This window comes from Amphibalanus amphitrite, unplaced genomic scaffold, assembly GCF_019059575.1.
Source record: "Amphibalanus amphitrite isolate SeventyFive unplaced genomic scaffold, NRLGWU_Aamphi_draft 000775F_arrow, whole genome shotgun sequence".
NCBI classification, from domain to species: Eukaryota; Metazoa; Arthropoda; class Thecostraca; order Balanomorpha; family Balanidae; genus Amphibalanus; species Amphibalanus amphitrite.
This window is the reverse complement of record NW_024882269.1, coordinates 246,372-271,981: the sequence shown is the minus strand read 5'-3', so window position 1 is coordinate 271,981 and position 25,610 is coordinate 246,372. Positions and strand designations below refer to the sequence as shown.

Here is a 25,610-nt window from a genome sequence, read left to right as displayed (position 1 = left end):
CTGAGCCGTACCTTGGGGCACTTGACCTGACCTCAGAGGTCACCGGTTGACCTAGGACCCTAAAATCGGGTACCAATCTCAGCGTCTCGTAACGGCGCACACGCTCGTTTTTTCCGCGACGCGCTAGCCACCAGGAGCGAAACGGCGAGGGGGGTCGCACCCCCCCCCCCTCGGCCGGCGCGTATGTAGAAAACCAATAAAAACCAAAAAAAACCAATAACCCCAGGTCCGGCGAGGGTTAAAGGGCAAACATGTTTTTTTTTTTCTGCTTGGAGTGCAGATTATACTCGTCCTTCGTCATTCGTCCGTTTTTCATAGGTGGCACTGTACGCCGGTGATGTATATTGTAGGTGGCGCTAGCCATCAAAACGAATATCTACGAGACGCCTCAGGTAGATCGCTGTGGACAATTTTATGAACATCGGCTATAATGTGGTCAAAGAGGGATAACGGAGCCGAAAGAAAATGGAAATCTAGGCCCTAAGAAAATAAAATAAATATTTATTCATGCAATCTGTATCTAATGAGGTTCAGGGTGGAGTGAGATTATTTATGACGTCAAAAATTCTAAGTAAATACAAGACAATATAAGATCGCACTCAACGTTGATGTCATTGGAATGGAATGTTATCATTTGTCGGCCGGCGGCGGGGAGAGGTCGCTGCGGGCTGCGGAGAGTGCTCGGGGTTAGAACAAGAAGGCGTGGCGCAGTTACTGGCGAAACGTTTTTCTTTAGCATTTAGACCATTGTCTCTCTAACATTTATATTTGTTGTTGTGGCAATCATTTCAGTTTAGTTTCTTGATCTTTGGCTTTTGTGGTTTCTGGCGAATCGGGAGGACCATCTTTGCCTCAACATTGTCATAAATCAAAATTGAAATCGGTGAGTTCAAGTATGAGATGTTTTGTTATTTATTTTTTCATCGCAACTAACCTTAATGTGAATGGTGACAAAATATGTGGTGACATTACCGACCCCTGCGGCTGCCTATTTCAAATAACTACAGGTAACCAGGGGTAACTTCAACTTTGACAGGCCAGTTCGATAACTTCAATATTTTTATAAATTAGCTCGAATGTTTGAATGGATGGATTGACAGAGCCGGAGCCAACGCTTACGCTAAGCAGGGCTTGTTGCGTAGACCCCAACCGGACTGGAAATAATAAACGTTATGCTGAATATGTCCGGCATGGTAGTGGGATTGCGCAGAAAATTTCAGCGCACGTCCGGCATATCTTTGCATGCACTGAATTCAGCCTACGGTGGCGTCTGAATTTGCGCCGCAGGGCGGCTGCAGAATTTTTTGGTGAAAGACGTTCACTGAATTTAGTCGGCATGCTGGTCAATCTAGCAGCAGATTTGCAGTGCTGGCAGCTCTGGAAATATTTCGGGACGAGACGTTCCTGTCCCGGTCTGGGTCGTCGTGTACTCGAATTGGTTAGAGCCACACTGAGTCTATACTCAGCGGTGGAGCAGCCGCCCAGGTGAGGTCTCAACCCTCGGCGTGGAGATAGGTATGGAAGAGTGAAGACCTCGTTGAACATCGCTGAGCGTCGTTGTCGAGGGAAATGAGGTAGGACGACCTGGCGAAACGAGCGGCCGCCCTGCCCTCAAACGCCCGCTCGCTGACCAGGGTTGAGGGTGGTTCTTTGTGCGGCCTCGCATTAATGGCGCGACAACTGGTCCGAGTCACTATTCAAGCCACTCCTCGGGAGTACGCCGCCGCTTCCTATCCCTGGAGAGTGCCGAGAGGACGCCGTTTTGGTGCACCAGATGAGGGCGGGCCACTGGGGCCGCTCGCTCCAGTACGTGCACCGAATCGGCTGTCTCCACTCCGCGGCGTGCCAGCAGTGCCCAGACAAGCGGTGCCCCACGGCGCGCTTTGCTTGCCGTGTGCCTAGAAGAGGCTGATGTGCCTGAGCACGTGCTGCTCTGCTGCCCGGCCCTCGCTGGCTCCCGCCAGCCTCGAACACACTGCTCGGCCGATTTTTGTGGCCCTGGAAATTCCGGCTTCGTTTCGCGGCACGACGCTAGTGCGCTAAGCGTATTGTGGCATTGGGTTTCTAAAAAAAAGAAACTTATTCGGACGCTCAAACATGGGAGAGCGTCCAAGGCTCCGGAATGCCCTGTCTGGGTGAAATGGCCTTGATTGGTAGACGAGCACATGTGCTTTATATAAAAGTGGCTTAATTTTGGCACAAATATGCACCCAATTTTCGGCACAAATCATGCAGAAATTTCAGCGCAAAATGGCTTGCGCCGAATTTCGGCGCGAGAGCGTCTCGCCGGCGTAGTGTATGGATGTTTTCCAGTCTGGGATGACCCGAGGGCTGAGGGGCACAAGGAGGAGGGGTCATCGGTGCTATTAGTATGAGTTTCGCCCAAATTGAGTGCATTTCAATTTTCTTCCATTGACTTATAATGGATAGTTGGTAAAATTGACTTGACCTTAGGTCACTGATGTAAAAATTCTGAGATGTGATTTGTATGCATACCGTTGCCCCATCAATTGCTTAAAGTTTCAAAGTGATGTGTTCCTCAGTGTAGCTATGGCAAACATTGGATTTTTGTTTGTTTGATTGTTTGTTTTTTTTTTTGTTAGGTGATGTCACTTGATGTCTCCGAGTTGGTTGATTTGATTGCGTGGGAAATGACATGCATGTAAAAATAATTTTGCACTCTCCTTCAATTTTTAAGCACAATTCTCACAAGTGATGTTGGTCTGCGTGGTGACGCCATTTGACGGTGTTGTTGTTTCAGCTGGTCAGCGATGGGTCGGACGCTGTCCGAGTGGTTTTGGAACCCGGATGTGTGGCTGCCGCCCAACATCACATGGGCCGACATCAAGTCCAACGAGACGGTCAAATATGCCGAGTTTGAGGACCTCTATCACCCCATACCCATGGCGTTTCTCTTCCTGGTGATTCGCTTCTTCGTAGAAAGGTGAGCGCCCGACGGATGGACGAAAAGTGTCAGTGGTTTAGTGGATAGCTATCTCGTGGCGGGGATTGAAGGCCTGATTCTTGTGGCTCGTATCGCTCGTACCCTGGTGCTGTTAAATGATCTCTCCAGCCGAACGGCTGGGGGCAACGGAGCCCTTCCCCCCTCCCTCCCCGTACGTAAGCGGTGAGCAAAACACCAATACGGGCTAGGGCTAAACCTTAAATAGATGTGCAGGCCGCAGGGTACCGTAAGGTGGGGCTATTTGAGACAGTGGGGCTATTTGAGACAGTATTTAAAATTGTTATAAAATAAAAACCTTTTGAAATTTATGCTTAATTTTTGCTCAGGCGATTTACTGCTCGATTCCACACCTTCCTGAGCAAAAATATCACATAAAAATCAAAGGGTCTTCATTTTATAGCGATTTTAAATACGTCTCAAATAGCCCCACTGTCTCAAATACTTTACTTTACTTCAGTTCACTTTACGGTATTAACTTTGGGTCTCGGTATGATAATTGGAGTAACCATTAAAATTATCAAAGATATCCGTCATTGATTTTGTCACCATGTCTTCTCACCGGCCCACGAATTTGGTCTAGAGTTAAATGGCACAAAAGTAAAGGACACGATCTTTCGACAGCTTTCTTTATGTGGTAACCTTTGCTAGTTATGAATTTTTCGGACACTGAGTGCTAATAGTTGCTTATCCTCTTATGGAATTTCACTTTATTCCGTATATTTTGAGTGTATTTTGGAGTTTTGATGGCTTCGTAAACCCGATCGAGTATTTTTTTGCCGTCTTTCTATTCAATTTCTTTCTTGCAAGAGGAATCAAGATGTTGCATCCTTGATAACTGGCTAATAGCCAGTTACTAAAGACAACCCAGCCTCGTAAGGCCAAATCATCACCCTCCCTCCGGTCGACACTCGGTGACCCACTCGACCCTCCCCTTTCCCCCTACCCGCCCCCGGCCGTGACCTCGACCCCTGGACCGGCCGGCTCGGTCCGTGCCCGCCGCGCGGCTGCGGGCGGGTGTGTTTGTCGGGTCGGCACGCCTGCTGAGTGCTGGGGTGGTTGGGGTGATGGTGCCACGGTCCGCCGCGGCCGGGCGGTATCACGGCGGCCGCGGGAGCGTTCGTCGGGTCACGACCTCGGCACAGAGCCAACCTGGAACGGCTGGCAGTGACGGGAGAGAGGGAGAGAGAGAGAGAGAGGGGGAGGGAGAGAGAGAGAGAGAGAGAGAGAGAGAGAGAGAGAGAGAGAGAGAGAGAGAGAGAGAGAGAGAGAGAGAGAGAGAGAGAGAGAGACCCCTGCGAAAGTAATCTTCGGGAGAACGGTCCGGATAGTGTATGAGAGAAGGAAAGAGTACCTACCGAGCTAGGACCCGGATCGAGTGTATCTGCCAGCTGTTTTACCGTTACCCAGCTCAAGAGGCTCAGATAACGCTGAATGGTCTAGATTGATGCGGCTCTCGAGGGATAGGAGGAGAAACTTCGGTAACTGGAAGCAGCCTGTGGTGGAAGCCGATGTATCATAAAGCGCTGCAATCCATCATGGACTTTCCACTATCGTGCTGTTCGGTCAAAAATATAGCGAATAATTCTAGCGAAGTCTCATCGGCAGCGATGTAGTAACATTTTGAGCTCATTGCTGTGGCTGAAGTAGTTTCCAGACTATGCCGTCTTGCTGGAGCTCTCTGACGTTTCATGTTTCCGCCAGTAGGCCCTTCAGCCCCGTTTGGTGCTTCACATTCCCGGTTGAATTTTATCACTGATGGGCTCTGTCGGTGCAGGGGATTTTTTCGACTGCACGACAGCCCCAAACGTGCTAACCGTGGTCGTCAGTGCATTGCATTTGCACCGTCTCTTTGCATTTGGAGGCGTGCGCACTGCGCACTGCGCATGTGGTTTTTGTGGCGACTGACTCCTAATTAGGTCGCGGCTCAGTGGTGTGTGCAATGTGCGTAACCGTCGTCATTTTCCTCCTGATGACAGGTGCTACAGTCTCCTACTCCTATTTCACCTGCTGTTTGGATCTCTCTCTCTCTCTCTCTCTCTCTCTCTCTCTCTCTCTCTCTCTCTCTCTCTCTCTCTCTCTCTCTCTCTCTCTCTCTCTCTCTCTCTCTCTCTCTCTCTCTCTCTCTCTCTCTCTCTCTCTCTCTCTCTCTCTCTCTCTCTCTCTCTCTCTCTCTCTCTCTCTCTCTCTCTCTCTCTCTCTCTCTCTCCCTCCCTCTCTCTCTCTCTCTCCCTCCCTCTCCCTCCCTTTCTCCCTATCCCTCGTTCCGTTCTCTCTGCGCAGTCGTGCCCCGCGCCGTGTGTTTGTGCTGAGTTTGTTTGGACGCTTCTTGTTCGCTCCAACTGCACCCCTTGAGGCCGACTTTGTGAGGTTTTGCCACATCACGACGTGCCTGGGGCGACTAGCCAGACGACTGAGACTGGTGCTCCTACAGATGACAGGCCTCTCAGCGCGCTGGGGCCGGGTGAGGGCCCAGCTTGCAGTCGGGCACTCGCCTACAGACAGCGCTTCACTCGCTATGTTTACATTGCGATGGAGAGCTGACCACGTGCCCGAGCGCTGATATGTTATGAACAGAACACGCTTTGCTGATGATGAAACTGCGTCAGATTTACGGAAGCGGAGATGTGAGGCGCCAGGATAGGCAAATTTCTTTGAGATAGAACTCGTAAATGCTCTTCCAAAACAATGGCACAATGTGTGATACCTTTGTAGCTGCTTTAATATCACCCATCAAAAGCTACGTGGTTTCCAGGGAACCATAAACAAGATGTCGCTGGTAGCATGGAAGATAAATGAAGGCTTGTTTACCACGGCTCATGGTGTTAAATCTTGTTGACCGAATGATCTTGAATAACTCGATAGCCTTGATGTCCTGATTCAGTTACGGCCCTCTGGTGTGTCAACACCACCGTCTTGTTGAACATACATCTGCCACGATTTCCGGCATGCATGCCATCCCAATCGGGGTCCATCAGTGCCCCACACAGGGCCGATCTGCACGACCCATCGTTCTTTGTCCGCCCGCTGAATTCGATTCGGGTCGTCTCCCCTGCACTAGGCGTTGTTCCTTTGTTTGCTGACCATTCTGCGTCTTGCCTTGCCTCACCCGATCCCTGTTCGCTGCCGAGTGACAAATTTCTGTAGTCTTTGTTACCGGCAGGCTGATTGTACCCTATTCGATATGATGAACTCCGTCATACGAACGTCCGAATACCATTCTCCGTATGAGGAGCGTCACGGACCATGCTGAAGCCGTGCTGTGACTGTTGTCACAGCGCTTGTGACACGTGTCTGTTCTTGTGTCCCAGGTTCATCTGGGCGCCGGTGGGCCGGTCTATGGGCTTGAAGGCGATGCGCCCCAAGCGGGTCGCCTACAACGAACTCCTTGAAGACGCCTACCGGAAAAGCCGGAGAGTATCGCATAAACAGGTAACTAACTGCCGAGATATCCAGTAGTTCTAAGGTCGAATTACGCCCCCATGCCGGTTTTGACGACTGACGGATTACCAGATCGCTTGGTAGATAGGGTCGAAGGGAACGGGAGGGCGAGATTGATGGAGTCGAAGTCTGAAGAGAGGTGGTCTTACTGTAAATGGTATCACCATTTCGTGTCCGTCGTGTCATAACTCATAATTATGTACTATTTCATATGAAATGTTTGTTATTCACGATGATGCAATATGCAATTCATACTTTTTGTTATCGACATAAATAATTAATCAGTCGTTCGTGCTATTCGGGACTCCTTCAGAGACCAGTAGCTGATAAGACTCATGTGGGCGCCGATGACTTCAGTAACCCGGGCGCTTAGACCCCAACTCATCACCCTCGCCTGTGTCTGCGTGTCTGCCAGGTGCGGCAGCTGGCCAAGGAGCTGGACTGGACGGAGCGGCAGGTGGACCGGTGGCTGCGGCTGAGGAAGCTGCAGGACTCGCCCAACAAGCTCACCCGCTTCACAGAGACCGGGTGAGTCGAACGTGCAGCTCATTCAGTGAGCTAATTATGAGATACCGACCAAGCCCGACCTGTCTGAGGCTGTCTGGTACTCGAGGCTAACAGAACTCTCCGAGTGGCACAAGATATTGGACAGGTTAAGTCTGTGCAGCGTCTGGCGAACCGAATAGAACTGACCGGCGAACTTTGGACTCGGCGAGTCTGTCCAAGAGGGATTTGTCCAGTAGTGCCTGGTCCTCGTGTGCTGCGATGTCCCCTGTGGTTTAGTGGGCTGATCGCTGACCTGGAAAGCTTTAGCGGACTAGGTGTTTGGTGTCACGGGGCGCGAACGACAGCAAAGGTTCGGGAAGCATTCTGGATGGAAAACGACCATTGCAGTTGGTGCGCTCGAAAGCACCATTAAACAAAAGTCCGGTAAGTGCTCTTTGCAGTTTGGAATATCGCTCGACGCTTTCGCTGAGACTGATACCTAATACATATAGCTCCTGCCGCGTTGCAGGCACGCACATATATCTCATTATGGATGACACTGTATAAAGGTAGACGCGGACAAAGCTTCATATTGTCACTGGGATCATAACATGGAATTAGCTCATCGATCCGCTATGATCCGGCTTATTTTCGGAGATAATGACGCAGAACCCGACGTCAGTATATACGCGCCGCTGCAACAAGGGCTGCTATTTTGGGCGTGACTCATCTGTAAGCTCCGGCACATCGGCACAAAAACTGCCGACGGACGCGGTGCGGCGTTCTTTAGTGCGGCGCTGAGCACGCATGTGTGTCCCGATTGCAAAGCGGTGAACAGGGAGCTCTGTGTTAACCTATGACGTCATCAGAGGCATAGGAGCGGCTCGGGTTTATGGGAGAGCCGATGACGCGGACTGAGACATTCCTGGCCTCATTCCTGGGTGGCGCCATTGCTCGGTGCCGCTGGCGGCGGCCTGGTCCGGTGGGCAGCGGGAGCGGGTGCACGTGGTGGGGAGGGGAGGGGAGGGGTCAACACTCAACAGCTGTTGCTGTGGGGAGGGATGGACGGACGGTGGTGGAGGGAGGGGGCTCGCGCCGTGGTGTGACTGGTTGGCTGACACCCCGTCCTAACTCACCACTGTGTTAGACCGGCCTGATTCACTGGATATTCAGTGAGTCATCGTGAAGGGGTGTGGTCCGGTGGCGACGACAGCACTTGGAGCTATCGTTATCGATTGCTGATGACAGAAGGGCATGTTTAATAGCTACCTCAAGAGTGGAGCTAAACTGCACTGAAAATCAGCTCACAAACTACTTGCTGACCATGTGTTATATGGTTAAAAGGCGGACTTTTGGGACCCAACCCAAATTGCACTTCGTCACTCCCGGCGTTCTTTGACCGGGCTGCCCGCTATCACTGCCCCATACCATCGACCCCACCAGCTCGTACCGACCTCAGTACCCGCCGACTTGCCGTCAACCCTCTCCGCATGCCGGCGGCGAGCAGTGCCTTCCTGCGCGTATCGGAAATCGACGGCCATCGAGCGGCGCCTGTCACGTGCTGGCTGCTCTCGACACCGGCCGCCGGCCTGACCTAATCCAATAGAACCCGGCTCGAGGCCCGATAGTCGACCGGATATGACTGACCCGGCTTAACTGAATTCAACCTGGCCTGACCCGACCTGGCGACTGGCCTAATTTGACATAAGGTTCTGACTCGACCCAACCAATGCAACCTGAGGGTTGCAGGGGGAGGGGTTAATTTGGTTGGGTCGGCGACCCATCACCCGACCCAACCAAATCTAAGCTTCCAGTCCATTTCATCCTGACCCACCGCTAGCCCTACATTTTTCATCAGACCGCGTTCGACCGTATCCTCCGTTCCGTCCCTACACCTGAAGCACGAGGCTCTCGCGGCTGGCTCCGGAGCGGCAGTGACGTCACGATGGCACCACCGGCGGGCGGGCGCGCGCGGCCACCGCCCCCAGATCGATACGGGCGGACGCCGGAGAACGGTTTTCTGACGTCAGCGGCCGTGCCCCGGGGGCAGAGTGACGGTCAGGAGAGAGGGGTGAATGGGTTGTGGGGGGGGGAGAGGAAGGATGAGTGGATTGTGGTGGAGTAGAGGGTTTGGGTGAATGACGCGGGTGAAGAGCAGAAGCAGAGGGGTCTAGTGGAGAGGAAGCGGAATGGGGGGGGGGGGGTTACTGAGTAGAGGGCATGGGGTGGGGAAATAATCTGCTGATAATTGGCTGTTCGGGGCATCTGCTGGCGGCTGTAGCAGGTAGCTTCTCTTATCACAGAGGAGACGAATTAGGTAAGAATGGATTCTGCTAAATTGATGAGGTTGATGACATTTGATGGCACAATGAACAAAAGTGGTGCGGCTCATTATTATCCCTCGAGTATCGTGGATATTTAATATCAGCTTGTCCTTTTGCAGTATTTTTTTGTGCTACTGCAGTGTGTTCCTTTGAGGCTTGAGCTAGCCACCAATACACCCGTTTTATCGCTAGATATAATGACCGTCATATTTCATTCACTGTCCTTAGTGTGTGTACACAGTACACCATACAATCCAAAATAAGAACACCAGCCCATTACTGGACGGGCGGGTATGTCGCCAATGCACCGGTAGGTCGGTCGTAAGTTGGGTTGTGACGACCATCATGGCAGTCCCGAGTGCACCACTGTTTTTAGGTTACCATGCCGCCAAAGCGTAAGCGTGACAGCCAGTTCCGTTTACTGTAAAAAAGAAAACTGATAATGGAAACTTCACAAGTTAACCCGCGCCCGGCTGGGGGTCCTGGATTTCCACGCCCTGCTGGGGGGGGGGGGTGTTTGAACACCCCCCCCTTGTAACTCGGCTCCTGGGCCACGTAGCGATACGCGGAAGGCGGCGTTCGAAAGAGCGTCAAAAATAATGACGAAATCACTTCGGTCATTTTTTTGGTCAGGTCAAAGGTCAGGTCACCAGAGGTCATTGAAGGCGAAATTTCGCCGATTTCCAGGTCGAATGTCGAAAATTTCCAAGAAGCCAACGCATAACTCGGGAACCAATAGAGCTACAGCGCCGCGGAAAAGCGCATTCGATAGCCCTATTAACGCCCTTTCTGAGTAATTCTCTCAGATTTGACCTAACGTCAACGGTTTTGCCTGCAGGGGGCAAAAACTGCAAAAATAGCCGATTTTTTTTCGGAAACAGTTTTTCTGCAATAACTTTTGACCCAAGCTTTGTACGAGCTTACTTTTACCGGCATCGTGTTTCTCTCGTCAAGACGCATCGAATGAACTATAACTTGACCTTGAAAGGTCAACTTGAAAATTTGACCTCAGGTCAAGGTCATGACCTGACCGGAAATGGTCATGTTGCATATCAGTCGATCCGTATCGTCGAGCTGAACACATCTAAGGCGTTTTCATCGCTCTAGCATGCCTCTATCAAAAGTTATTTGCGAAAAACTGTTAGATACCATTCGTGACCTAAGATGACCTCAGGGCATAAACAAGGGTCACGGACACCATTTTCATGTTCTGTGTGTCTAAACCACTTGTAATTCGGTGTTTGGGAGTGTTTATAATGTCTTTCGTCCAAAAGAGTCGCATTTCAATTTTCTCCCATTGACTTATAATGGGGAGGTCGCGAAATTGACCTGACCTTAGGTCACCGATATCAAAATTCCGAGATATACATTTTATAGATACTGTTACCCTTATCAATCGCTGAAAGTTTCAAAGCGATCGGTCACTCGGTGTAGCTATGACAGACATTGAAACTTTTTATGAGGTGAGGTCACTTCAAGTGACCTGGTGACCTGACCTTGAATGACCTTGGTCTGAAATTTTCACAACATGTGTAGAATTGATGTATGATAAGGTGTACCAAAAACGGCGGCGCGGAGCGCCGCCGTTTTTGAGATATTCGTGAAAAACCACAAGGGGGGTGTTCAAACACCCCCCCCCCCCAGCAGGGCGCGGGTTTTACCTGTTGTGACGAAGCGTCGCCTTCCAAATGCTATAGAACCAACACTTTTAACCAATCTCGTATCGACAAAATTGCATGCGACTCGGACCTAAAACCGGTCACATCGCCTGTGTAGTCGTCATGACTTCACCGAACTTGATGGTGGCCACACACGCATGCCAACCTGCCCGGAAGAAGTCATTTTAGAAGTGTCTCAATCGAAACTTTGATGGAGTGTGTGTATTCAAGAACCTTAGCACATACTTTTGCACTTGTGCACTCGTAGAAGTGCACGGACTTCTACGTGTCGTGCATGCCATGATGTACGCCGATATACCGGCATGCCAGTTCGACGCCGGCGTTACTGATACGGGTAGTCACACCACCCGGCTGGGCCAGGCACGTTTTGTGCAGCCACAGTGTATTTAAATAGTCCAGCCTATGGTGCTGCCTGTATGTGCGAAATGGGGAGGGTATGGAATGAGAGAAGAGAAATGGAATCTGGAAGGGTTGTGGTGTGGTGTGTTAGGGATGAGCGAGTAGTTTGGGCCAAGTTTTGATTGGACTATGGTAGAATCCTGACAGATGTATATTGTATGTAGTGCTATCGTATGACCACGTGTTTTTGCGATTTCCTAGTGTTTGGATGTTAGCTGCTGAACATAAATGTGGGAGGATGTTAAGTGTGCGGACTGCGGAGGAGCTGGAATGTCTTCCAGCTGAAGCACACTCCCAAGGTCCATGTCTGAACACATTTGCTGTTGGAACCTTGGTCTGTAACGCTTATTTCCCTTCATCGAAGCTTACTGACGTGTGTCTGCTGTATCTACAGGTGGCAGTTCACCTACTACCTGTTTATCTTCTGCTATGGCCTGCACACCCTCTGGGACAAGGCCTGGTTCTGGGAGATCCGCCACTGCTTCTACAACATGCCGTTCCACGTGAGTACCCGGCGCGGGCGCTTCTGGGACGCGATCGTGGAGATGCAGCACGCGCGGACTCCGTATGCAGTGTCACACGACGACACATCCTAGTTTTGAATCCTCGTTGATATGCGTTCCGCTGATGAATGTATCGTCTTTCGTTTTAATCGCAGGTTGTAGTTTACGGTTGACAAGTCCCAGGTACAGGCACTCTTCGGACCTGTCCAAACCAAAAATTACGTGGTTTCTTCAGTGTCCTCTGATTTCGGCGCTGATGCCATATGAATGATGACAGCACTAGCGGTGGATCAGGCTTCGACCGTGAATGTAACAATGTTGCATATCGAAGCATTTCCTATCACAACTGTTTCTGAAATACCTGGTCGCGTAACTAGCAACCCACGTCACCTGTTGTTCCGATACTTATGTGGTCTGGCAATGTGCTACAAGAGTCGACAGACATTGCTTGGATCATCGATTATATCGTTTTTGGAACCTTGCTCCCATGATGAATAGGTAACAGGAATTTCCGGCTACTTAGCCGGTAGTCCGTCCATGCTTTCCCACCTGGCCCATACATTTTTAATGGAATCTTTCATAATATATGCTTTCATTAATGTGTATGCTCCAAGCGGGTCTGAGTTTATTTTGGGAGTGAGTCTACACGAGATACATGCGAAGGGAGATGCCTCCGTTTTTCAATGTCTCGTAGAATAATTCGAGGAATTGGTTCGTTGATAGGCTTCCGCATCCTCGTGAGGCATTGTGTCTACTGGCCCGCTCTCGCTGTACTCCCCCCGCTAAAGCTCCGATCATTTTGCGCGCTGGGAGCTATCCCCGTCCAGTGCACATGCCCGTCTACGGTTAGCCCTTCGGTCGGTCGGTCGGTCGGTCGGTCGGCGGGCGCCGGTCTGGGGTCGTCCGGTCGGCCGGCCGTGTGTGCCTTTACGGTTATGGAAACCAACCACGCCAACCCGGCACGCCACGCCCCCCCCCCCCTCACCCCGCCCGGCCGCCGGGGGGTGGGCGTGGCACGCCGAGGGAGGGGGAGGGGTCTGATGAGTCTGCAACTATAGTGTCATTTATCGGGGTTACGTTGATGTTTACGTGTTAGTTAATGTCACAAAATGTGGAGGCGTACATTTTGAATCCGTGTGAAACGGAATGTGTCGTAGATTCCTACCCGGCCATCATATTGCATCAAAAGGAGTAGTGCTGTTTATTCTCCTATCCCTTTTGCCCATTCCTGAATGGTATCGAGCGGCGGCGTCTATCGCCGAAGCCCGCGACAGCGTCCGTCACTGGTCATTGTCGACCGTTCGTCTGTCTGATCAATGCGCTATCGACCGAGTGGCACGCGCCCTGAATGGGGACCACTGAGGGCGTGAGCGCCATTCAGAATAGCCCGTCCTATTTGGCACGTGACTGGGAGTCATTGCGCTGTTTGCTCGACAGTTCCCGTGGCCGGCGCTCTGACCGGTCGGCGTGGGTGGGTCGCGTTCCGCGCTGACCGATCGGTTTCGTGCGTCTGTCGGGAATGTCTGTCGTGCCTGTTGGGTCGGCCGGCCGGCTCCGACGCCGGCCTGCGACCCGGGGGAGTGTGTCGTCGGAGTGTGTGTACCCGGTGGTGTGTGCCGTCCAGCGGCGCCTCGGGTCTGTTCGTGACTGGGTAGCTGGTTCGGTCCGAGGTGCGGGCCGGAACTGGCTGTGGAGGGCTGAGACGCTACTCGCTGACGTAGTTTACTGAGGTGTGGGGCACTGTGTGCCAGAATTCTGGGCAGGCGGTCCACCCATGAACAGCAATGCACTGTCTCAGCGCAATAACAGCGGACAGGGCGATCTGCTGACATGTGTGCTCTAGTTATACGACCGTCACTAAAGCTTGCATGGCGGCGCGACACACATAACAAGCCGTGGGCAGGTGTTACCGCACTTCGCTGACAGTGCAGCTCATCGCCCTCGCCAGCGGCGACATTCATTAGGGCGGCGCGTCTGCGCTAAATATGGAAGACACATGTGTATTTTCCGGCCAGTTCACCGAGCACTCCTAGAAGCTAAATGTAACCTTTGAATAATAAACCGTTATCAGTGACATGCTATGCATTTTGCACCGTGACATGCTGGTAATCCTTTGAGTTACGTTGTTTTATGACCAATTACGTTATGTTTCGTGTTATTTGAGGCATCTTCAAGCAAGATAATTATAATAAATGTGGAGAAATCAGTAATAGTTTTGCGCACAAACCGCATCACGTTATAATTTTTGCATCACTGTTTCTTCAAAACTAACAATCGATGGCAAGGTGTCGGCCTTCTACAAGTTATATTTAGCCGTTTCTATACATTAATTATCTTTTCATTCGACAATATGTTTCAAAACCAACCAACATTTATGGGATGCTCTGATAACCCTTTGCTTTCTTTCAGCCTATGGATAACGACGTGTGGTGGTACTACATGTTGTCGCTCAGCTTCTACTGGTCTATGACCCTGCGGCACTTCTTCGACGTCAAACATAAGGTACGGAAGAGATGGGGGCTTACCTGTTAATCCGTAACACAATGTTCGGCTGTTTGCTTCAGATTCTGCCGCGGATGTACCTTAAGCTTTGGTCGTCGTCGCGTGGATGAAATGATAATGTGCAATGAATAACGTTATAACCCACGGTCGCCGTACGTGCATGCGGCTCAAAAATTGAATATATTTCGAGAGGTGGGAAGTGTATCTGTCGCTGTTGTGCCCGCGTTTGTTGTCTGGAACGCATGTAGCCAGGAGTTTGGGCCCGCCATAAACCACTATCCGCCGGCTATAAGAAGACTGTGTTTGCAAGCCTTTTCAGAAATGGTATTCACGTAATTATCTGCTAACGTTTGCGTTGATTTTTGTTTTCTCTTATGCCCTACTTATGTTTTTCTATAATACCTTTTGGTCGTCTTGGCATATCACTTTAACAAAGTGTGTCTTGTCTGTAGGACTTTTGGGAGATGCTGCTGCACCACCTGGTGACCATCAGCCTGCTGTCGTTCTCCTGGGCGTGCAACTTTACCAGGATCGGCACGCTGACGCTCATCGTACACGACATCTCTGATATCTTCCTGCTGGTTAGTTCCTCACAAAGTGCCACCCAGTCCCCCCCCCCCCCCCCCCAGAGCACTGACGGTACCGGCTCACACCGGACATAAGGCTCTGTTGGGCGGTCAGTGCTGGTTAAAGCTGGACAGAGCCGGCTCAGTCTCGTCGGTTTTAGTTTGTTGCTGAGTGGTGTGATTTAGTGTGGCTTCATACGCATTGTGAGTTTGTAGATCGAATGCAAAGCACCAAGCGAAATAGCACAAAAGTGAGCGATTTCACATCGCTCTATGTAGCTCTTCTCTAAAGAGTAACTTAATCTGACTTATTCTTGCAGTGCCCATGACGCATTGCCATAGGCGTAATTCAGTATCTAACTCAGTCCGGCGGCGTACTCGTCCAAAAATACCGGCTTTGTCTTCAGGTAATCTCGGTCTCATATGATTTATTCATTGGTCCTTGATAGCAAACTTTGCATCCATCTCATCTCAAACATCGAAAGCTGGCTTGAAACTCCTAAATTAGCTGTCCGTGAAAGCACTGACCACAGGATGTGATGTTCTACTTTGCTTTCCCACCTCGGGATGGTGCTGGGAGCTAAACTCGGGCACTTGATCTTTGAGGGGAATGCCTGATAAGTCGATGTATCTTTGAGTGGCTGTAACGTCTAGTTTACGAAGATAAACGCCTAGCATGACAATCGCTCTGTCGGCCGCTGCGCTCAACTCAGTAGGTGACACGAAACAGCAGTGTTCCCTCTGCCGGCTGACATAATCGGCCGTCGAAACAGGGGCAAAAATCTCTGTGACGTCGCCTTCACCAACAACCGAATGCAGTTTTTGCGACGGATAAAAACGCACACACTGATCGGCTTTTTGCTGTTCGAGACACCATTCAGCTATTCACAAGAAAGGATCCGCCTACCGTATTGACTAACAGCCGCTGCGTATATGGATTCTTTGTCACCGATTACATATTGAAGCACCCATAGTAGATGGGTATTGAATAGGACGTTCAAGATGTAGATTGATTACAGGGCTATTTCTGGATAATGACTGGTAGCCTGCACCTTGTGATTATGAAATAATAAGCGATAATTTCGTTCACAAATTCATTACATTGGTGGTCTGCGCTTGTCTGCCGGCCCTGTGACGTGACTAACTTTCAGTTATCAGGACAGAGTCTAGTCTGTATTGTGTATCACAGAAGTCTAAGTATCAGGTGCATCTTTCACAGCTGATCGACTGAATAACTGCTCATGCGATTGCGACGGGTAACTGCGCGTACCCTATAGCCCGGGTCACGACGCCACAACAGAACTCCCCTCCCCAATTCTGTCTGAGGGCCTCTGACGATCGGTATCTGCTCAGTGCAGAGTAGATGCTACAGAGTTATCTCCGGCCTCTTCAGATAGGCGACAATCTGTCCGCCCGGCCGCGCCACGGTGGAGAACTACTCGCTACTCGCAACCAGCGACGGGGGTTAGACCACGTGCCGCCCGTTCCCCGTCCCCGTGCTGCCTTGCCCGGCCCTTTGTCGTAGCTACATGAGGCGGAAATGAGCGCTCCGACGGCATGATCGTTCCAAATTATGGTAATCGCAGCGGACCGGGCGACAGCTGTGACTTGCCTCTATCACATGTGACGCCTTATGACGCGCTGGGACGCTGCTGCTATTTGTCGCGTAAATCATCCCACAGCTGACTGCTGTTTGGATGAGCGGCCGACTGTCGGGTCTTTTAGGGACACTTAAACCCTGACTGAGAGTGCACTATAATGGGAGAAGGTTGTTAGCGAGTGTCACTTACTGCCGGGTAATGGCCTGATAATAGGTGTCGATCGGATGTCTGGGTTGTTAGGAGCGCGGGTGACAGGGGGTGTGGGTGGCTACGTGATTCATAAGGCATGGCTGTGTTGTGGGAGACTGGATCCTCTCGTGATTGTTGCATGCTGAAGCTACCGTGTCTACGCTAATGGCACCTAGAACTGTCAACACTGTTTTGCATGGTTCTTGTGGGCGCATTTGTGGGGAGACACCTTAGGTCAGCTGGTCTCATGACTAGATGAAAAGGCCGATGCTGCTATAAGGGAGTGTGATAGCTCCCACTCTCACCCTGTTTCAATGGGCACAAATCAGAGGCGATTCATTTTTGATTCGGCGCCTTGGATGGTTTCTGCAAGAGGTAGACAGCTTGATGAATCTTCCTAGACTGGAGAATTCGTTCGCCGGGCTCTCTGGCTCCTTGCCACCCCCGACTCTGACCGGACCAATGTGACCTGAGGTGAACTATTTGCTGATCACATCAGACCGGAAGGGGCTGGGGCACCCCCCTCTTCCCTTCTGGGTCTGGGCCGACGGGATACAGCGTCTGCAAAACCCGGGAGATGTGGGGTTGTAGGGAACGGCATAGCGTGTCTCTGGCTGGGGCGATGAAACTCTGTGAACTTGGGAGGGAGGGGTGGAGAGGCGGGGCAGCACTCAGTGGCACTGCAGTCAGAGTGTGATCTTTAGGCATCTGGGGAGATGGTGTCGACAACCGTTATCTGTGCAGGGACGGATAAAGTCTTATTTTGGGCAGATATCAGTTGAGAGAACATTCCAGGATGTGGGATAGGAATTGAGGGAAGATTTTGCTGAAAATGCGTTCGCTTCATACCAATCTGAGGTATGAAGGAAGGTTTCTTGTCAGAAAGGAAGGCAAGAAAATGTGTTCTAGGTATTACAGACCCGAAGTAAGTGTGAGGTGACAGATAGGGATATAAAGTTGTCTGTGATTGTCGAATCGCTGGAAAATGTTCCGTCCAGAAAGGTCTGTGCAGTGTGCAGTGCATAGAACAGGCGCTAGTGTCCGTATCGGCCCTTCCCTCACCAGTGCAACCACACGTGAGCTGGCCACCGTGGCTGTCCCGACCAGCAGCGTAGTATTGTGCGCCTTTCGCCCTCACCATCCCCTTCTACTTTGCCATCATTCCCACCCCTTATCGCGATAAGCCTCATTCTTACTCAGTCGCCCCCTGCATCCGCTGTCGACAGGGCGCCAAGATGTTCAAGTACCTGCAGCTGCAGATGCTGTGTGACGTCACGTTTGCCGTGTTCGTGCTCATCTGGATAGTCACCCGTCTGGGCATTTACCCGGGCTGGATCCTGTACAGGTAGGGCACCGCCTCCGCCCCCGCCCCTGCCGCCGCAGTCGTCATACTGCTTCCCAGCTCCGCAGCCGCTGTGTCTGTCTGTCTGTCTGTCTGTCTGTGTTTCTCTTTCTGTAGCTCTGTCAGCTCCCGTTTCTTTTTCTAAATATTGATAGGAATTAAGCGGCGTCGGCTTTGCATGTGCCGTGACCCGTGACCAGGTCAAGGTCGTAGGTCAAGGTCATGATCGGTGCTGGGCTGCACGTTTGATTAGAAACTAGGCGCTGAGTTCACTTGATATTTTTGTTGGTGGCTGGTCACGTGACACTGTGGTGATTAGCAGTGGTTGGTCACGTGATACCTGTGTCGATTGATGGTGGGTTGTCCCGCGGTGTGATAACTGTGAACATGACACCATGTTATTCATGGTTGTGAAGCTCTTAATAGTTTTCGGTGCCCTTTGGCCGCTGTTATCGTGTTTCAGTGTGTATTCTTTTACCTCTTTTAGTCGAGCAGGCATGATAATTTTTTGACGTTCTTCATTAGATGTGGGTTATTTTTTCTTCAATGTCATTAAGTGGAATGGTTCACCTTCCGGTTCTTCCTGACACCTTAGGTGCCTTGCATAGCAACTAACCTCTGTGCAAATACATGGCATTGCAACTTCTAACTACATATTTTTCACATGCATCACTGAAACGTGAGTCATTTTTCATGGCATATTGGTTTCTATCAATCACATTTTTTATTGTCTTCCAGTCTTGGCATTCGTTTTCGTGGGGGAAACAAGCGTCACTTCGTATATTTTTGCAAAAAAAGCATGGGATGCGGTAGTGGTGTTGAAAAAAAATAGAATTGGCTGTGGTAGGTTGTGTGGAGTGTTGACATTTACAAAATGCTTACGAAGTAAATCCTTTGGACTCTGTTGTGTCAGCGACTGTGGTGTCGTGCCATGTGTAGTGTCCATAGTTGTCTGTGTCTTCAGCTGTGTAATCAGGGTCAGTGATCGAGGGTGGGGTGTATTTTACGGTTCGATGCAGAGTCATTGGTCTGACTTGAGGGTTGTTCACGCGTCGTGGTCTCGTGTGCACTTGTCTGTGTCTATGCGTTTGTGCGTGGGTGTTCTGAGACAGAGACTGCACTGTGCTAGAGGCGTGTTTGTGTTGGGCTGGTGACGGTGACTGGAGTGTGCACTGTGCTCGAGGCGGAGGACTGGCAAGCGCATGCCGCCGCGGGCGGGGACCAAACCCCCGGCCCACCGCGCTGGCGGCTCCGGCCGACCGGGCCCGTACCGGCCGCATGGGGCGGCAGTGGCTGCACGCGCGCCGGGGCCCGGCCCGCGGCCAGACGCCACCGGTCATACATGTGCCTGTCGCCGCGAATGTCTGACTGTTACACCGTCTAGACATATGCGGAGCCTGGTCGTAAGGCCCTCCGCCCGATTGTTCGCGCGCGTATTGCACTCAGCATTTCGCACTCTGCCTGTCTGTAGACTAGTGTTTGGTTGAGTTTGTTTTGTTGAGGCTGTTTTTCAGAACGGTCGCGTGTTCGATCACGCGCCAGCTGACAGCACGGCTGGCCCGGCCTGCTGGCGCCCTGCTGTGACCTGCTGACCTGACCTGACCCAGCCCGACCCGACCCGACCCGACCTGTCCCGTCCTGCCTCGTCCTGCCTGCCTGCCGCGCTGGCTGACGCCGCCTTTCTCGTGCGGGGCACTGGCTGGGGAGTGGGTCCTGCACTGGGGTCGTTTGGTGAGTCCCCTGAGGTCCCCGGAGGTCACTGGAGGTCACTGGATGTCACTCGAAGGTCGTCGGAGCACAGATCAGTCCAGTCATTATTTCCGCGGCACTGTCTCACTGCTTGGTTCGGGCGGAGGTAACGCGTCGCTCGCAGGTACTAATCTATACTGCCCCGGGCGGGGGTTTCAACCCGCCTGGCGTTGGGTGTCGCGTCGAAACGTCCTTTGTGAACCACGATACCTGCATCCTTCTGCTCTTTCTCGTAACGCAGCCAACTTTCGGGCCACCGTTTTGAAATGAGATGTAAGATCATTAAGGCTTATTTAACCATTTGAATAAAAGGCATTTCCCGGACTCGACGCTGGCTGTGGGCTTCAGGATGTCGCTAAAAGGGTTTTCTTCCCCATTTTTACATGACTATGTGGTTGATTCAGGTCTTCATGTTCCCATAAATGGCTCGTTTTGAGAAGCCTGCAATCCCTAGGTTTTTTGCAGATGTCTTGAAAAGTTTGTTTTTCAAAATGCTTCGATTGTTATCAACCTTGGTACTTGCGTATCTTCGTCGCGAAGTCGAAACGAATTTTTCTATTTCCATACGGAGACCTGACTCAGCACTAGTTGCTTTTGTAAAGATGATAACCCTTTAACTTTGCGATCCGCAAGTCAACTTCCCTTGATGTTATCCAAATAATAATCAGGCTTTCTGTTAACTTTGGGCGCATTTCTGGTAACGCTAGATTGAGGTAAGTACAGCCTATTAGGTAAGTCCGGGCGCTACCTTTCTGCCCCTCGGGTGTCTTTGCGTCCACATATTGCACCAGCGAAGGGCGGCGCAGCAGTAATCTAAGTACGGCTGGCTGGGCAGGCAGGAGAGGCAGGCGGGGTCGGCTCGGGGTCTTGTCGGGGTCAGGTCGGGGTCGGGGTCACAGCGGCGCGCGCGCGCCGGCGGCCGCCGCCCGGCTGACGGCCGGCCGGCCGGCTGCGGCGCCTCTTTCTCTCTGTCTCCAGCACGTACCTGTTCGATGAGCCCCCCACGTGTGCACTGTTGCCGACCGGCCTCCCCATCCTGAGTGCCCCCGAACGGTGAGTAGCGCCGCCGAGCCGCCCGCGAGCGCCGGCCGCCCCTCGCCCGCCGCACCGACCGGCGCTCTTCTTCCTCTGGCTCTCTCTATCTCTCTCTTAGTCTGGCTGTCCGTCCGTCTGCCCGTCCGTCTGTCTGTCGCTCTGCCCTCTGTCTTACGCTATTCCACTGGCGTCTCCGGGTCGGCCGCGACTGCCGGTGTCTGGCTCGGGGCGCGGTTTGTGCGCGTGCGGTGGCACCCGTCATGTAACTGTCTGCCTGGTGGCTGGGCCCACTAACCACACGCTGCTGCCGCCGTCCCCTCACAGACTCTGACCCTGCCCGGGGACTCACTGCGCCCCGCCTCTGATGTCAGCAGCGCAGGCAGTGACGCTGAAATGAAACTGAACTCTGAATGAGGGTCTTTGGACGAGTAAACCGAACGGGAGAGCCGGTCTTTGGCTTGCCCAACAAAATGTGCGATAAGTGGCGTAGCCTGGGACCAAAGGCTCGCAAAGAAGGTCCGTTCTCTCTTAGAACAATTTGGAACTTATTCTTAGCTGTGGGGCAGCAAACTTTAAAAGCCGCTGTAGGCCTCCAGCCTTCCCAAATGATAATGCATGCAGGCGGGTTCTGTAATAAAATGTAAGACTGGAGGGGATTGTCAAATTTTGTTTTGTCGCATTCCTTGTTCATGGGATAACAAAATTGGGGGACCAGAGCCTTACGGTGCTTGCTCCTGCCTTCTGGCCGTGCACCCTATCCGTTTCCGCTCCTGCCTAACTGGACCGGATAGTCAGTGCGGCCGCGGCTGGAACGCCCTCTGTCGGGGTATGGGGCGCCCTGGGTCGGGTCCTCTGGTGGGGTGGTGCCCCGAAGGCGGCCTCAGCCCGGCCCGGCCTGTCCCACCCCGTCCTTTCAGTCCTCGCCACACCACATCAGCCCCTCGTCCGTCCGTTTTTCAGACTGGTGGGCCGGCGGCGGCCGAGCCGGCAGTGGCCGCCCCTCCCGCGGCTCTGTCTCTCTCTCGCGCTCTCTCCTCTCTCTGTCTATGCCCTCCCCGTCTGCTCATGGACGCGGTGCTGGTCATGACACAACATGGGCTCGATGCTGCTGTCTCACCTGGACACGCTAACGCCTCGGAGACAGGGGACGGCGCCTCTGCCCTTCCTCCCGGCTAACCCACTCACAGAGACTCGCTGTGTGCGTGTGTGCGTGCGTTTGGCGGTGTGCGCGTGTGATCTACTACACTGCACAGCCCCCTCTAACCTACAGACTTGCCTATCTCAGGCTGGGTGATGCGTGGCGTTGTCAGTCTTAACTCTAGAAATGTGATGCTAGAAATGTAATGACTAATGAGCGTTTCAGTTCCATGCAGGCCATGCAGTGTCAGACATGGTTGGCTGGTAGACCGTATAAATAGTCAGCCCTTGCTCCTGTTAGATTGATAAAGTTGCCAGCCACTTGCTCGCTCGTGGGTTTGTCATGCCTTAATTTTGTTCGTTGTCATGCTTCTGTGTTTGAAGACGCTGACAACTCTCAAACGCAAGCTATTGGTGCTCATTGGAAACATTTCAATCAGACGGCTTCAAAGAGTTGTCAATGATGCCGGATAACCGTGTTTGCCAAGGTCCGGTTACTATAGAAACCAGCTGCAATTTGCTGTAGTTGCCGTCAACATTGAAACACCAAACAGGATCCAAATTTTCGCCGATTTCGTCTGTTATCATTGCAGAGAAGGAAATCATGTGCAGCGGGTTTCTGCAACTGAAATTTTTATGGTAACACTTTACATCAAAGCAAACTAAGCGTCCTAACGCGATCATGTAAAAATGCGTGTCACAAATTTGCTAAGCTATGTGTATGAATTACGCTGTCGTTGATAACTAAACCTACATTTCACAAACTGTGGAGCCATTTCTAGCTTTTAACTATGTTGTAAAAGACAATTGTACTGCTACCGCTTTACAGGAAGCTACCGTCTTTATCTAACCATTAGCTTATGCCTTATTGGAGGACACGATCATCTGTGTACGAGTACTACGCTACACTAAGAATTTAACTGCGCCATCCTCATCATCACAATATTGCTTGATACTTGATACTACTATTGCTTGATAGTATATCACAATTCACATGTATATTTTAAAATGTACATATTGCCGCCCTCGTATGCCTTTGCTATTTTGTATTATATGCTCTTTCACCCCATACCTGTAATGAACCTAATCCACCTGACCTTAGTTCCGTGTCCGAACCTCGGTTTCGTCGCATATTCATTTTTCACATTTCCTTCATCCCCCTTCCCTATACCTATGTGCCCTGTCTCTTCTCTTCCGCGCCCTCCTTCCTATTTCATTGCCTGTTTAGTACCTATCATTACTAGCATATGCTCATGTTTGCCCTACCCTCTGTCTTTTACCCGAAACTTTGTTTCATCTTTTGTCCTTTCCGTTCTGCGATGCCACCTGCGCTCCTGACGAGGGATAGCCAATCCGTCTGGTTTGGGAACACTGACTGCATCGTGCGTTTAGAGGTTCTCGTATCCTTGCTTTCGTTTTTTTCCGTTCTCTTGTCTTTTTCTTTGTTAACCTGATCCATGTTTAAAGAAATGAACATAAATTGTTTTGACCAGAGCTGTTTTGTTAATCATTTGATTTTCAGTTTGTAGTTCAATATTTTAGCCGTGACAAGGCTTAGGTGTTTTTTTTTTTTGCATTAAAATATCGGTGTCAAGTTCGGTTTTTCGGTTTCGTTACACGCTCTGTGTTAGTGTCTATGTCTGTCAGTAGCCTAGACGCATTTCTCTTCCGTGTCCAAATACCGGCAGTGGTATGGCGCCCTGGCTGGGCCATCTGGCCGCGGACGCCGCAGCTCGACCTTGTCATGTCACATATGACAGTGTGTCTGCGTGCCATCCACAGTACCACCATCGACGCCACCTACATCGTCGAGTTCTTCCCGGCCTACTACATCTTCAACAGCATGCTGATAGGCCTGCTGGTGCTGCACTGTATCTGGACCTACTACATCCTGCTGATGGCCTACCAGGCCCTCAGTGCCGGACAGGTAGGGTCTCTGCGCTGCAGGGGGAGGCGGGGCACGACAGGGGTTGGGAGGGTCCTGAATGGGAGTCTATATGGGAGTGGCACTGTGTGGGTATTGGGCGACTGTGTAGGCTCATTCGCCGATGGCGACCGATAGTCGGTGTTGAAAAGATGCGGGTGGCGGTTTTAAAGGTTGTAAAATCAGCAATAGCTCTGATGTGAGTTGTTGGCTGTTGACAAGACTTGCACCCGCGTACTCAGCTTTCCAATAGTACGTAGCGTATAAGTTAGTTTGTTGCACCTCAGTGCAATTTGCACAACTGACCCGAATATCATCGTTTCGAAGTCCGGAGTATTTGCGTTCAGTGCCCTGAGACCCCAGTCCGCCTGTTCCCGATCTCTAACGACTCCCCGCTATCGTCGGCTTGTTCACAGATCCAGGGCGACTCCCGAAGCGACTCCAGTGAGGAGGTCAGCAGCAGCAGCGAGGAGAACGCTCTGCCCAACTCTACCCCGGCCACCAACGGAGTCTCCAAGCCCGCGGCGGCCGGCGACGGTGGCGCCGCTACCGCCGTAGCGGCCGGCGGAGACAACTAGCGGCCGCCGGCTCATCACTCCGACTGGAAATCAAACCTGACTGCCGACGCCGGCGTTCTCTCTCGTGTTTATCCGTGTGCGGGTGGGGGCGGGGTGTGTACTGTGGGCGTCTGTGATGTGCTTAGTAACGTGATACGGTGGTGTGGCGGGCAGGGCGCCGGACCCGGCCACTGCTCGATCCAGGTACGACGGGTGTTAGTTTGCCACCGGGCCCAACAGTCAGTATAGGTGTGTGCGTGTGTCGCGCCAGGAAAACGTGAGAAAACGTGATTGATACTCGCGGCGAAATAGGGCCGCCGCCGCTGTTCCAACGACCCGCGCCGCGCGAAGAGAAATGTTTTATCCACTGACCGCAATCCATGTGTACAAATTACTCATAATTTTGTTTAGTCCGCGATCACTGGCCGGTTGATTGGCGGATTTCGCAGCGCATGAAAGGAGCGGTCTTGTGATGGAATGGTCGCTGAAACCCAGGAAGCTCTCGGTGGCATTCTAGAGCCGCGGAACCCGTGTCGTTTTCCATAACGGGCGTGCCCGACTAGGACAAGAGGCTTATTGCTGGGGCAGCTCGACCACTGTCTGTTCTCCCATTGCCACTTCAGTCTCGTTCCAACCGCACTCACTGGGTGAGTCCATCTTACAGCGCGAGGAGGTCATGTCTGGCCGAGTCGTGGCTAAGGGAAGGTGCTGCGCGATTTATCAGACATCGGGCTCCGCCCCAACATTCCAGAACCACTGCGGGGCTGCCGGTGGACAGAGGCCGTGGTCGCGACAGGTACGAACTGTGGGAGCCGGCTGCTGTGGGGGTTATAGCGGGTCCGGCGCGGGTCAGCCGGCGCACGGCCGGGCCCAGTCCTTAATTATGTGTGTCATAATGCCTTTATGCTGATCCTTGTTAATATAGGTTGTCTGAACTGTGGACCTGGTTTGTTAGCGAAGTTGAGTGTGTTAGTTGAATAAGAGTGAAGTGGAAAACGAAAAGGCTAACCCGTGGCGCGGTCAATTGAGCTAGGATTACGCAGCTTGCCGAATTCAGTGGCTGTATGAGCTATAAGATAATTCGATACCGTTGCAATAGTTTTAGGACCTTGGCTGCATTGGGCTTTCACACAAATGCTCCGGGCACACAGCTACTATCACCACACCGCAGTTTCAGCGTGAAATCAAGTTGTGAACCAATGCGTCTTTCCGAG

At 51.8% G+C, this 25,610-nt stretch overlaps 1 protein-coding gene across 2 annotated transcripts; it reads left to right on the top strand.

The window, feature by feature from the left end:
• Positions 1-443: 443 nt before the first annotated feature.
• On the top strand, positions 444-25,336 carry LOC122365966 (ceramide synthase 6-like). Of its 2 annotated transcripts, XM_043337659.1 has the most exons (11): positions 444-883; positions 2,762-2,944; positions 6,274-6,394; positions 6,819-6,931; positions 11,686-11,794; positions 14,204-14,296; positions 14,749-14,877; positions 17,879-17,997; positions 20,722-20,796; positions 23,698-23,842; positions 24,256-25,336. In XM_043337659.1, exons 2-11 carry the CDS (start codon positions 2,772-2,774, stop codon positions 24,415-24,417), a joined length of 1,239 nt encoding a protein of 412 aa, XP_043193594.1. In that variant the 5' UTR covers positions 444-883; positions 2,762-2,771; the 3' UTR covers positions 24,418-25,336. The 2 variants fall into 2 exon arrangements, with proteins under 2 accessions (XP_043193594.1, XP_043193595.1); XM_043337660.1 differs by lacking the exon at positions 20,722-20,796 and having other exon boundaries at positions 625-883.
• The last annotated feature ends 274 nt before the right edge of the window (positions 25,337-25,610 follow it).